This window comes from Mustela putorius, unplaced genomic scaffold, assembly GCF_011764305.1.
Source record: "Mustela putorius furo isolate JIRA1106 unplaced genomic scaffold, ASM1176430v1.1 tig00003949_pilon_pilon_pilon, whole genome shotgun sequence".
In the NCBI taxonomy this organism is placed as follows: Eukaryota; Metazoa; Chordata; class Mammalia; order Carnivora; family Mustelidae; genus Mustela; species Mustela putorius.
The window spans coordinates 4,557,019-4,571,747 of record NW_025422093.1 but is presented as its reverse complement, the minus strand read 5'-3'; the positions used below and the strand labels follow the sequence as shown (position 1 = coordinate 4,571,747).

Genomic DNA, 14,729 nt, shown 5'->3' with positions numbered 1-14,729 from the left:
TCTTTCGCTCTCTTTCTCTCAAATAAATACATAAAATTTTTTTAAAAGACTAATAAATGAAACTTCTACCCCAGTTATACTTCATATCATCATTTTACTTATTTCCTTCATAAGATTTACCACAGACCTTTATTATCTTGGTTTTGATTCATTTGTTCATTTATTTTTGTACTTATTTATTACTTATTGTCCATCTCCTGCCTGGAGCACATAGTATGTTCTCAATAAATAATGAGTGGATGAATAAATGAATGAACGTGTTCCTCCAAGACACTTGGTGGAGCTGGATGGGGTTGTGGTTAGCTCTCTTCCATAATCTCAGACTCGCCGAGGATTTTACGTTCCTCTTGAAGGCAGATGGAGCACTGTCCCGAAGAATCCAGAACAAAGCTTTCTTTCTGAGGAGTAGGGAATGGTGATCTTCAGTATCAAGTCAAGTCTTGTGAAATTTAAGAATGCATAGAGTCCACACTGGGGATGCTGTCCATCGTCATGGTTTAGAAGCAAATTGGTACCTGAGGAGTGAAAGGAAGAAGAGCTATTAGAGAAAGGGGAAAGAGTCGAATTAGGGAAACGAGGGGAAAGGAGGTATGTGTACAGAAGGGGAGTGCCCATCGAAGGAAGAGAGCATTTCTAGTACCTTGTACTGAGTCTACAATTGGTCAAATCGGAATTACAGTGACTCCTTCCTGATAGCTCCCTGCCACATGGAAAGTAGCTAGAGAATCAGAAGGGTTGTAAGAACAGGAAGGTCCAAAGACTTGAGTAGTTAGTTATAGATGAGAGTCTGGAGGAAAATTCTCTGGGAAGGGAATATCACTCCAGGAATATATTTTAATCAGACAATTGCAAAACTAACTCAGTAATTAGGATAGCTACCTCTTCATTCATGGGATGACAGAATCTTAAGGGCTGAAAGGTCCTAGGGCCACTTTTTTTTTTTATTATAAAATATGTTTATTGATGATAAGGCTCATATAATTTACTCCCGATACTTGATGTTACACACTTTAGGGTCTTTGAGATATGCAGGATCCTTGTATGTAACTGGCATAAACCCCATTATTTGAGCTCTTTTAATTGCTTTTGTGATTTCTTTCTGTTTCTTCCCACAAAGACCTGTATGTTCTTATAATCTACACGTTTTCCACACAAGATGCATTTTTTAAGAGGCTCCTTATAAGGGTTTTCCATTGGAACGGGCAGGTCGTCGAGGCCGGCCACGCGCGGGCCCCGCCAACAGCCTCTCCAGGGCACCGAGCGGGTCCCGCGGCCCGCGAGGCCCAGAGCCGCCTTCACGAAGGGCGTCCACGGCTTCCCCCCCGGACCACCGCGAGCGGCGCGCAGGCTAGGGCCACTTTTAACTGTTCTCAATCTTCAGAGAGGTTTTTCACACAGTATTCTAAACTGAAAGCAGTCTATTCTCATAAAAAAAAAAAAAGAATTTATTTATTTATCTGAAAGACAGAGAGAGAGAGAGAGGGAGGGAGGGAGAGATTATGAGCAGTGGGGAGAGGAGTAGAGGGAGAAGCAGACTCCCAGCTGAGCCTAACACAGGACCTGATCTCAGGACCTTGGGATCATGACCTGAGCCAAAGGCAGATGTTTAACTAACTGAGCCAGCCAGGCACACTCATTTTAAAAATTCCAAGAGGAAGTCACTTTCAGCAATGATATAGTCTTTCCTTTCAAGAAATTCTTCTTAGGGGCACGTGGGTGGCTCAGTGGGTAAAAGCCTCTGCCTTTGGCTTGGGTCATGATCCCAGGGTCCTGGGATCCAGCCCTGCATTGGGCTCTCTGCTCAGCAGGAAGCCTGCTTTCCTCTCTCTCTCTCTGCCTGGCTCTCTGCCTACTTGTGATCTCTGTCTGTCAAATAAATACATAAAGTCTTTAAAAAAAAAAAAAAGAAATTCTTCTTAAATGAAACAAGATGGGATTGGGAGGGAGACAAACCATAAGTGACTCTTAATCTCACAAAACAAACTGAGGGTGGCTGGGGGAAGGGGGGTCGGGAGAGGGGAGTGGGGTTATGGACACTAGGGAGGGTGTGTGCCATGGTGAGTGCTGTGAAGTGTGTAAACCTGGCGATTCACAGACCTGTACCCCTGGGGATAAAAATACATTATATATTTATTTAAAAAAATAATTTTTAAAAAAAAAGAGCATTTAGCTCACACACAAACACACACACAAAAGAAAAAAGAAATTCTTCTATGACCCAATCCCAAAAAACCAGCTAGACTGAGATGCTGGCCTATCTGGGTATAGTTCTAAAACTGTTTTGCAGGGTGCCTGGGTGTCTCAGTTGGTTGGATTGCCTTTGGCTCAGGTCATGATCCTGGAGTCCCAGGATTGAGTTCTGCATCAGGCTCCCTGCTTAGCAGGGAGTCTGCTTCTTTCTCTGACCTTCCCCCTCCCATGCTCTCTCTTTCTCTCATTCTCAAATGAATAAATAAACAAATCTTTAAAAATAACAAAAAAAAAATTTTTTTTAAACTGATTTGCAGAGAGCAGAACAAGTGAGCTCCATTTTTTTTAAATTAACATATAATGTATTATTTGCTTCAGGGGTACAGGTTTATGAATCATCAGTCTTACATAATTCACAGCACTAACCACAGCACATACCCTCCCCAATGTCCATCACCCAGCCACCCCATCCCTCCCTCCAACCCCCCAACTACCCTCAGTTTGTTTCCTGAGATTAAGAGTCTCGTATGGTTTGTCTCACTCCCCAGTCCCATCTTGTTTCACTTTTTCCCTCCCTACCACCCCATGACCCTCCAACCTGCCTCTCAAATTCAGTGAGCTCCATTCTTGAAACTGGCACTTCCAAGTACCAGTCCTCTCACCATGGCTGCTGCCTTACTTCTTGTCTCAGTCTCCTCTTGTCCTATTCCTGCCGCACATCATAAAAGAAAACATACTGGAGAACACCAAGTCACATGAGACAGGAAACTGAAAACCCACCCTCTCCTATAGAGTACAAGGCACCTGGCTACTCTGCCTTTCTCTCTAACTCAAGTGTTTGACCCACTCAATCCACTTCCAAGTTAAGAAACCATATGAGAACTGGTACTGCAGACTTACGAAGTGCTTCATGCTGAAAGAAAAAAATTTTCAGAGTTTTCCATTTTTTTATCATTTTGTTCAATGGTTAGAAATTTGTCTTTGCATTATTCTTTATAGTATACATAACAAACTTTTCAAAAATAATGGCCTTCTGTGTGTGGAACCATATATGAAAGGTTGAAAAGAAAATGCTTCGAAGATGAGTAAATGGGTTGATATTATTGAGAGTCGTATTCTCATTGTAGAAGAAGTGACATATGAATATGAGAAAGCCAAAAAGAATCCTACCGAACTGTGCTGGAATTGGAGGCACTGGTAATAACTATGGTTTCTAATATATGTATGTTTATATGCATATCTGTGTGTGCATATGTATATTATAAACTTGTATATGTGTATACGCACATATAAAATGTATGTATTTCTTAGCTCTGTACACTAAAAGGCTGAAGAGGCAAAGATATCCCCAGTAGCAACAAATATACCTAGATCTTGGTCTCTAATACAACTCCCCACGGAGAGGAGCTAGGGACTCTCAGGGAGAGGTCTGATTCCCGAGACCAGACAGGATAGGTGCAAAAGACCCTGGGATATCTTGCTTGCCAGGAAGTCAGAAGGTACTCAAAATAATGATGAAAGCATGTTGCAAAGACACCAAGGCTAGCTTGAATGGGCTATCCTGGCCAAATCTGGAACAACCTGAGCATCAATGTCCCAGCATCAATCACGAATTTTATTTATTTTTTTTAAAGATTTTATTTGTTTATTTGACAGACAGAGATCACAGGTAGGCAGAGAGGAAGGAAAGTAGGCTCCCTGCTGAGCAGAGAGCCCCCCACCAATGCAGGGCTCAATCCCAGGACCCTGGGATCACGACCTGAGCTGAAGGCAGAGGCTTTAACCCACTGAGCCACCCAGGCACCCCCAATCATGAATTTTAAACCATTGAATAAATAAGAACTCATGTGTCCATTCCAAAAATACATAGATAATAATGGTGATTATAATGATAGATGATTTTAAAAAAATAATGATAGATGATATATAGATAAAAATCAAGGTCCTGGGACACCTGGGTGGCTCAGTCAGTTAAGCGTCTGCTTTGGGCTTGGGTCAGGATCCCACAGTTCTGGGATGAGTCCCACATTGGGCTCCTTGCTTAGCAGGGAGCCTGCTTCTCTCTCTGCCTCTGTCAGCCATTCCCTCTGCTGTCTCTCTCTCTCTGACAAATAAATAAATAAATAAATAAAATCTTTAAAAAAAAAAAAACCAAGGTCTCTAGCTTACAGTAGAACGCAGAGGATCAAATAGTAAATACAGAGGTAGTACTGGAGTTAGGAAATTATTATTTTGCAACTCTTGTGGTTAAGATCAAACCAAGAATTGTCAAAGAATGTTAAATCTTGGAGGAAATTTTGAATGAGATGCAGGATATTTGCATAATCCTATCAGTTGTAAGAGAGAAAGAAAAAGTAAATTATATAATTGAAAAATCAGGCAACACCTTGACCAGGATATGAAAATTAGTATTACCAACAAGAGAGAGAGATGGACATTGTATGTTTCCAAAAGTAATGTCCAGAAAGGACACATCACCTAGGCAGTTACCTGGTTGAGAATGTACAGTCTCAATCTAATCACAAGAAACAGAGAAACACACAATGAAAGGCGAGGCCCCCCTATAGTCTTCAAAAAATGTCAGTATCGGTAAAAGACAAGGAAAGGTGGTAGGATTTGCTCAGATTAAAGAAGGCTAGAGAGACTTGACGACTAAGTGCAACCCCTAACCCCAGACTGGATCCAATGGTGGAGAAAAATCCTATAAAAGGACATCACTAGATTACTGATAAAATCAGAACATGGATAACAGATTTTAAAAAAAGCTTTATATCATTGTAAATTTAGGAAGTAAATTTACTTTATGGTAATCCTTCCTAGAAAATACCCACTGAAAAATTTTGATGCAAAGCGCCATGCTGTTTGTAACTTACCCTTACAGAGTTCAGAAAAGTAAAAAAAATTTTAAAAAAGAGAGAAAAAGGGAGGAAGAGATCAAGGGGCACAAATGACAAAGCAAATGGTGTAAATGTTAAATATAAGTGAATCTGAATAAAAGACCTAAGATTGTTCCTTGCAACTCTCTTTACTTTTGCAAAGTTTTTGTAAGTTTGAAACTATTTCCAAATCAAAGCTTTAAGAAAGAAATGCTTTGATAATCTGTCGCTCCTGGGACAAAGGATCAAAAGGAAATGATTTCGTGGGATGCTTTATTATTATCTTTTAATTGTAATTGCAAATTAATTGTCTTGCTTACTTATTTTGAATGTAAGAAATTATTTGAAAAATATTTGAATGAAACTTACTTGAAATGGACATTTTAAGATATTGCAGACCTCTTGGGTATCAATATCTTACGCTAAGCTTCAGGGACTCTTGCAACAGAAACTCCCTAGCTCAACCTACACTGACCCCACACACATTTATCTGTCGAAGTCCAGGTCACGTCCCCCTCCTCAAACTCTTTCCCTAAGGTTTAGAAAACAACACGATCTTCCTACTTGGTATATTTTTAGAATGCGCCCCAAATCTGAATTTACAAAGACAAAGGAAGAGTTTGGATCTCAGAACCTGACAGCCTAAACCCACTGAGGAGTTTACTCAGACTATCTTTTGTGCCGATTAATTTGCATAATCCAGACTAGATTCACATTTTTCAATAATAGCACATTTTATTTCTTAGCCTCCCCCCTGCACCCCAAGAAAGGTTTGCTTTAGCCACTTGGGTTGTTTTCTCTTTTTTTAAACAACCTATTTTAAACCACTTACATGAGGAGTTTCCTGAGTAGTCACGTTGTACAAATATGAGATCACTATTTTACCTAAGATGAGTGCAGAAAAGTTTTCTCAATGTTCGGAAGTATTTATTGCACAAAAGACAAATGTGGAATCCAAAATACTTAGTTCTTGATCATCCAAACACTATAAAGAAAGGATTGCAGAACTCATTTTTGCAAACAGAGCGCCCCCGTGCACGAAAATCTCTGCGATTACTGGTCACTGAAGACACCTAGAGGACGTATTTAGAAACTACATGAGAAGCGGACAGCAACTACTCAATGGTTCCTCTTCCTGCCTCTGTATTTAAGGAGTATTTTATTCAGAATGCCTGGGGGAAGAGGGGAACAGAATTGAGTACCGGGCTTTGGTACTGAAACTGGGATATTAGATCCTCAGCATGAGCCAGAGTTCTATCAAACTCATGATGCTGGATGGGCTACAGGAGCTCTGTAAGAGCATGTTCTGGGATACTCCTGTTAAAAGAGGTAAGCCTGAATGTTATCGGCTTAAAAAGAATATTATTGAAAACCTACACGGTGGCTGATAGTGGTCAAAGAAGGCAGAAAAGCTTTTGCTGCCTTTGTTCTAATGCCTTATTCTTCTTTCCTATTACTTAGTACCTATGGATTATGTAAATTTTTTTAAAAAAGTTATTTTGGGGGAGTGACTCAGTCATTGAGCATCTCTCTTTGGCTCAGATCATGATCCCTGGGTCCTGGGATTGAGCCCCCACATTGGGCTGCCTGCTCGGGGGTGGGGGGAGCCTGCTTTTCCCTCTCCCACTCCTCCTGCTTGTGTTCCCCTCTCGCTGTGTCTCTCTCAGTCAAATAAATAAACAAAATCTTTAAATAAATAAATAAATAATAAAGTTATTTTGGGGCCATCAAAAACTTCCCTTTGGTTTAGCAAAAGCCCCCACTTTGCCCTTTGGTCCAAAGGAGAGATGACCCATCTTCTCCCTTTGGTCCATCCACCTCCAGTCTTCTTTCCAAAGTACTAATTGGTGAACTGGTGGACACCATTCTTTCCTGCTTTAGGAAACTGGACTCGTGCAGTCTGGGTGGGCAGAAACATGCAGTTACAGCAAATGTACCAATCTGTTAAAACACAGCTACAACTATAACAAGAACAACTATTTTTAACACAAAATTCCACGGCCCGGAGAGTTTAAATATTTCAAGCAATATTTATTACAACAAGAATGCAGGCTGTGTCTAGCACTCCTTTATAATGGAATTTATCTCCATGGGCCCTCCCATGGAGATACCATCCTATTTTATGAGAAATTTTCCTCTTCTTTTGTTACGAAGGGTTTAGACTATGTATTTTTTTTTAAGATTTAATTTATTTATTTGACAGAGAGAAAGAAATCACAAGTAGGCAGAGAGGCAGGCAGAGAGAGGGGGGGATGCAGGCTTCCCGCTGAGCAGAGAGCCCAATGAAAGGCTCAGTCCTAGGACCCTGAGATCATGACCTGAGCCGAAGGCAGAGGCTTAATCCACTGAGCCAACCAGGCACCCCTTGTATTGATCAAGGATATTACTTCAGGAATATCTGCTTGATTGACACAATGATGGATTTAAAAATTCTTGAGCTTTCTACCAAAATGTTTTCTTCCCTTTTTGGGGATAGGGATCACGAGACAGGAAGAAATTGCTAACTGGTGTCTGGAAGTACTTACCCACAACAAACTCGAATGAGGCTGCATTTTTATGTCCAGACAGGGTGTGGTTAGACATAGACTTAGAACTGGGGAAAATGTGCATTTGGCAATTTTTAATTTCTTTTTCAAGGAGGAAAACAATGAGAAGACTTCATTTCACCAGGGTCATTTGTTAATATGCATGGGAATAGCATTATTGTTAGATCTTTATTGAGCCTCTACGTGAAAAGGACAGAATTAAATGATGTGAATAACCACAAGATATCCATACACAGTGCATTTCAGTCTGAAGTTTGAATGATATGATTCATTTAAACCCATGTACAAAATAAGCACAATCAAATGTTTTCGGATGGTGAATTAAGTTCAGATGATATTAGGAGATTTTGAGTTAAAGTGGAACCAAGTGACCATTGCTGGAATAGTTAATATGGAAACAGGAATCCAGAAGACTCGTAACAAACAAAGGCCTAATTTAAAAGAAGTAAACTGATCAAAATTTTTTTCCTCCCAGGAAGTATCCTGCTCGTTGAGAACATTGAGGATCATGGATGCTGTGTGGGTTTTTAAAGTAGTCTCAGGGATTTTCTCAATTTTGATTTATTTAGTTTTAAATACATAATGAATCCACATGAGTTCAAGTTTTTGGAAGAATAAGATATGCTATAAAGAGCTTTCTTCCCACTCCTGTCCCTTAGCAACCAGTTTCCTGACTCACAAGCAATCAATGTTAATTTTTCATGAAACTCTTCTTTTACACATAAATACATATACACACACTCACACACACACATGCACACACTTCTTTCCCTTGCTTTTTGCACCTGCATGAGCACTTTAAACATTGTACCCTGTACTTGCTTTTTCCAAGTAAAGTATCTTTGGAAACATGAGTACATAGGACTTTCTTGATCTTTTTATAACTATATAGTATTCTACTGTATAGATGTACCATAATCTATTCAATGAGCTCCTGTTAGTGGATATTCAGTATTTCCAAATCTTGTTTTCAAGCTTTGCTATTACAAAAATGATACACAGAAAGAGAATGATACAGATACACACGATGTATACTTATATATGTAAAACAAATTCCTCAGAGTGGAATTCTGGGTCGAAGGACATGTGCATTTGTAACATTGTTAGATTCTGCCAATATTTCCCCAAAGAGGTCATACCATTTATATTACACTAGCATTATATGGAAGTGTCTATTTCCTCAATTCTCCCCAAAACATAGACTTTTTAAAAATATTCACCTCCTTCTTCCCTGAGCCTGAATGTGATCATTTCTAGGATTTCCCTATTCTGGGTCTAGTGAACAAAAACTCCATTGCATTTCTACCTAGATCCCCTGCTGTCATTTGTCACTGCCTTCATCCCTCCCCAGAGCCCACAGATCTAGCCTTCTCCACTTTTCTGCTCTGGTTCATATCATTTCCTCTGCTGGAATGTCTTTTCCCATCGATACTGTCCCTCCAACCTACCATCTTTCAAGGCCAATTTCTACTGCCACTTCTTCCATGAAACCCTTCTGAGTTATCTGGCCTTCACTGACCTCTTCTCCTTAAGAGCATCTCGACAGGCATGCCATAAAAGGATTATAGGGAAATGAAACTATTGATCCCCCTCAGCTCTCAGAATAATCAGGGTCTGGGCTCTGGCATCTTTCTAGATTGGTCCTTCTGGCCAGATCTGTATTTTTTTTCAAGATTTTATTTATTTATTTGACACAGAAAGAGCATGAGCATGGGGAGCAGCAGAGGGAAAGCTCCCTCCTGAGCAGGGAGCCCAAACAGGGCTTGATCCCAGGACCCTGGGATCATGACCTGAACCAAAGGCAGATACTTAACCAGCCAAGCCACCCAAGTGCCCCCAGGTCTGCCTTATTACTTTACCCCAGAGTTCATACAAAATTATTATACTTTTTTTTAAGAGGGGGGATGAGGGGCAGAGGAAGAGGGACGGAAAGAGAATCTTTTTTTTTTTTAAGATTTTATTTATTTATTTGACAGAGATCACAAGTAGGCAGAGAGACAGACAAAGAGAGAGAGAGGGAGGAGGAAGCAGGCTCCCCACCAAGCAGAGAGCCTGATGAGGGACTCAAACCCAGGACCCTGGAATCATGACCTGAGTCCGAGGCGGAGGCTTTAACCCACTGAGCCACCCAGGTGCCCCTAGGGAGAGAGAATCTTAAGCATGCTCTATGCCTAGCATGGAACCTGATGCAGGGTTCGATCTCACAATCCTGAGATCATGACCTGAACCGAAATCAAGAGTCAGACGCTTAACCAACTGAGCCACCCAGGTACCCCAAAATTATCCTATTCTATGCATACCTTGACAGGAAAAGTGAGGGGAAGTTTTCTTGATTTTCTATATTCTTACTGTGCTTTTTGTTCATTTATTCTGTCCTGGAATGAGAAGTTTCCCTCTCTCTTGATAGCATCTGGGTTTTGCTCAGAGAGACAATGGGAAAATACCTTTCTTTAAATAGTGTTGACCAGAACTTCCAATTCTGTGTTAAATAGTAGTCAGTGAGATGTGCAGTTAGGAAAACTAAAACGTAGAGCAATGAATTACTTGCCTAAGGTCACACAGAGGAGCTAGTCACTAAGCACCAGCCTGGACTAAGGGTGGAAGTGTATTATTATGGGGCACCTGGGTGGCTCAGTGGGTTAAGCCTCTGCCTTCTGCCCAGGTCATGATCTCAGGATCCTGGGATCGAGCCCCACATCAGGCTCTCTGCTCAGGGGGGAGCCTGCTCCCCGCCCCACTCTCTCTGCCTGCCTCTCTGCCTACTTGTGATCTCTGTCTGTCAAGTAAATAAATAAAATCTTTTTTTTAAGTGTATTATTAGAATTCCAGTGAATTCCATTCCATGCAACCGAGACATTAAAAAAAAAAAAAAATTCAGTCTGCCTGACTACAAGACCTATATGTTTGACCACCATGCCACACTGCTCCAGGGAAAGCTTGCTAAGAGACAGATGTGGGTTTGCTGAGCCAAGAAAATAACCTCTTGCTTCAATGACAAAATAGAAATCACTGGACATCAGACATTATTAAGGACCCTATTCTTCTCAGCACTGAATCTCTGAATCTTTTAGTACCTGTGTTCATTTCTGTCTTGTTCCTTCTTATTACAGCAGGGGTCAGGGGACCTCACCCCCTCTCTGAGGCCCAGGGTGACTAGATTCCAAACCCTCTCTCCCCATGCATTATTCTCTTACTCTTCTATGTCTTCATCCTCTCCTTCCCAACCGAATCATTCCCAACAGCATAGTCGAATGACTCCCATCTTTTATTTTTTTAAAAAAGATTTTATTTATTTATTTGAGAGATGGAGAGAGAACATAAGCAGGGAGGAGGGGCAGAGAGAGAGAGAGAGAGAGAGAGAGAAGCCGACTCCCTGCTGACTCCATCCCAGGACCCCAGGATTATGACCTGAGCCGAAAGCAGATGCTTAACCAACTGAACCACCCAGGCACCCAACTCCCATCTTTAAAAGAAAAAAAAAAAAAGATTATTTGGAGGCCCTGGCTGGCTCAGTTAGTAGAGCATGGGACTCTTGATCTCGAGGACATGAGTTCAAGCCCCACTTTGGGCAGGGGACCTACTTTAAAGAAAAAAAAAGAAAAGAAAGAAAAAAATTGTTCTTTGACCCTCCTCCTACCATCATCCTGTCTCCCCGAGGTCTGTTTGCATAGAACACAGAGTGTGGAAACACCGCAGTCACAGAGGTGATGGTGCCCTGTCACAGGCCTCGGCAGCCTCAGCTGTGCCTGAGCCTTGCTTGGCTTGTGTCCACTGTGCTGATAGCTGAGGCCTTGCTAGGCATGGGCAGGGTGCATCACAGCCTTGATATCCAAGGTTGGCTGCTGTGACAGGGATCACGTGGGCAGCACCCTTTTTGTAACTATCTCAAAGGAAGAAGAAGGAAGACCTTAATAGTTAACCCTTCTATGAGGCATACTATAAGTAAGATATCACACTTTACATATGTTCTTTCATTTTAAGTCTTACAACTCTGATGGGGTGGGTATTATTATTATCATCCCTATGTTCAGTTGGGAAAATTAAGGCACAGAAAGCTTAAATTACTTGCTCAAGTTCACGTGGGTAGTAAGTGGCAGAGCTGGGATTTGGAGCCAGGCAGTCTGGCTCTGAAGTCCATTCGGGAAGCTCTACAAAATACCAGGCCTCATTTAACATGTGCTGGTGGCACAGTTACCACTTAGGCTTTTGCTGTGTTATAAGACGTCACTGCAAATGATGGCGGGGGAGTGGGCACCTGGGTGGCTCAGTCTTTAAGCGTCTGCCTTCAGCTCAGGTCATGATCCCAGGGTCATGGGATCGAGTCCCACATTAGGGTACTTGCTCAGTGGGGAGTCTGCTTCTCCCTCTCCCACTCCCCCTGTTTGTGTTCCCTCTCTTTCTGTGTCTCTGTCTGTCAAATAAATAAAATCCGTATAAATAAAAAATCTATCTACATCATCGTAGAGACCCCAAGGTAAAAAGGAGCAAACGGACAGAAGAATTAAGGCAGGGACTCCCTTAGTTCATGCAAACATTTCCTGCAATTTAAAAAAAAAAAAAATGTCCTTTTAGGTGGGTTAGTCCCAAGGCTTGGTAAACAGATAATATTTGTGTGTCACTTAAGAAAAAATACTTCTCCTCTAGGTAAAAGGAGCTAGGGCATGAGGTTTGGTGAGTGAAGCCAGGACACGATTTCAACTCCTACTGGATCCCTCAGCTGGGGACCCTTGACATTCACAACCATCCACGATGGTTCCAAATTAAGGACAAGAGAAAGAAAGAACACAATTATCATGTAGCTCAGTAATGCCTCCTCTATAACTATATTTAAAGATTAGATCAAAGATCTAGATGATTTTAAATGTGATGTATATGCAATCTGTACCTTGTTTCTGCCATCAGCCTGTAAACTCAAAAAGAGGTCAAAGTTAATTTTGCTGCCCAAATGGCCAGGACTCCAAATATACCCTCCCAATCCCCAGGTACGTGCCCCAAGATGAGTAATATCTGGATATCCCAAAGGAAAGCCTCACACTTGCCTACAATCCAGATCATAGTTCTAGGCACTTAATGGTGTTCTATCAGTTCTTGCTCCAGATGCAACTTGCCAACATCGCTGTCTACTCCTAAAACCACAGAAGCCTTGCCAACACTTTTTGGAAGCAATCAAAGCTCCTAGTCCTCCAAGCACCAAGGAACACTGTGGGCAGTGCAGAGAGGGGGGTATGGTGTCCTTCTCTATTCTGTGCCACATCTTCTCACCTAAGCCCCAAACAGCTCTGTCTGCATCCAGAATATCCCAAAATCTTCCATCAAAGGTTTTTACCCCATGCTCAGAATCTCATTTAGCCTTTCTGCCAGTTTCTGATCATCACTTCTTAAACCAGATGGACTCAAATCCAATCTCATGGTTTGAACAGGAAACAGACACTATTGACATCCTCTCCATCCATCCATCCATCCATCCATCCATCCATCCTTTGAATAGCATTGGTTGAGGCAACTTTGTTCCTGACACTCTTCTAGGCACTGAGAATAAAACATTACATAAGACTGATAAGATTGATATTCTTACAGAACTTACATTCTAGAAAGGGTATGCAGATAACAATCTAATCAATCAATTAATTAGCAAGAAGCTGTTAGCTAGTGATCATTGCTAAGATGAAAATAAAACAAGGTAAGTGATGGGAAGAGAATGGGAAACTACTCTGGATTAATTCAGTATTTTTAAATCCTATCAAATGCAACATCCCCTATCCATAACAAATATAACAACATTTGTGATTCCAAAATAAAATTCTTAGATGATACAGTCTACCTCATATATAATATGCATACAGATATTTACATAAATATGTATGTGCCCAACTATAATAAAGAGGAGAAATAAGAGGACATAATTTTATAATAAAGTATACATTCCAATATGTAAATCATTGAACATGACTATGCTTGAAAACATAATGAGGTGGTCAGATGTTTGCATTCATACATTGAGTCACCATAAATGCATATAGCCACAAATGCCCAGCGATAATAGGAGTACTACAAGTCAATCACCAGCATTGACCTTAGTGACATGATTTACCTAAATAGGAACAACCCTGAGTAATGCCTCAAACAAAACAATGGATTATCTTTCATCAATTTACTTGGTAACTGCATCCCTAGAAATTTTAGTGGGTATTTAAACTAGGCAAAAATAGACTTAGTCATTCACTATCTATGGGTCTATGGAGTGGGTTCTTGGTATATATAATTATAAATAGCTTTTTCCCCTACATGACAAGTGAGCTACTCCCAGTCATGCAGTATGCAGTCCAGCCCATCATTAGGAGGACTCTACTACCCATCGCAGACATCTGGCATGCCCAGCATCTCCCCCCACCCTGCCGCTAAATGCCAGTAGGACCCTAAGATATCCCCACACATTTTCTAAACATCTCTTTGGGATTGGTGTCACCCCCATGGAGAACCACTAGAATAAGTGATTGGGAAGGGCTTTGCTAAGAAGCTACTCTTTAAGAGCCATTGGGGAAAAACATTCTGAGCAGAAGGAACACTGGATGCACTTTCAGTACAGTGATGCAAGGAGCCTGGAGAGCTCAAGGAGCAGAAAGACGACTGGGAGTAGCATGGATTCAGTGAGAAAGATGGTTTGGGGAAGGTGGACAGAGGTCAAACAACATAGTATCTTCAGGCCAAAGACTTAGATATTATTAGTAGTATGACTGAAGCTTGTGAAGGGGGTTGTTGAGCGAGGGAATGTCATTATTTAACTTAGGTTAGCCACTCTGGCTGTGGAGAATGGACTGTGGAAAGAGGGGGCAAGACCAGTTGGGGGACTGTTTCGGATGTGCAGGCAGAGGATGATGGGGGGTTGGCCTAGGAGGTTAGCAGCAGAAATAGAGAGAAATGGATGGCTCAAGCATAGCTTTAGAAGAGTCAACAGGATTTGGTGATGGGTTGCAATTGAGGGTGAGGAAGAGGTAATAATCAAGGATGATGGCTGGCAGTTTTGAAATGAATAACTGGGTGGTTTTTGATGCTATTTCCTGTGCTGGTAAGTCTGAAAGAGGAACAGTTTTTATTTATTTGCTTTTGTGTATGTCAA

The 14,729-nt window shown here is 41.3% G+C and overlaps 1 protein-coding gene across 1 annotated transcript in view; it reads right to left on the bottom strand.

Moving 5' to 3' along the window:
• Positions 1–932: 932 nt before the first annotated feature.
• The window catches only part of LOC123389120 (28S ribosomal protein S18c, mitochondrial-like), a 36,912-nt gene continuing 23,115 nt past the window's right edge, over positions 933–14,729 (bottom strand). Inside the window, exon 2 of the mRNA XM_045069899.1 lies at positions 933–1,375. Coding sequence (XP_044925834.1) covers positions 1,063–1,375 — 313 coding nt within the window. The 3' untranslated portion in view covers positions 933–1,062. The remainder of the gene's footprint in view (positions 1,376–14,729) is intronic.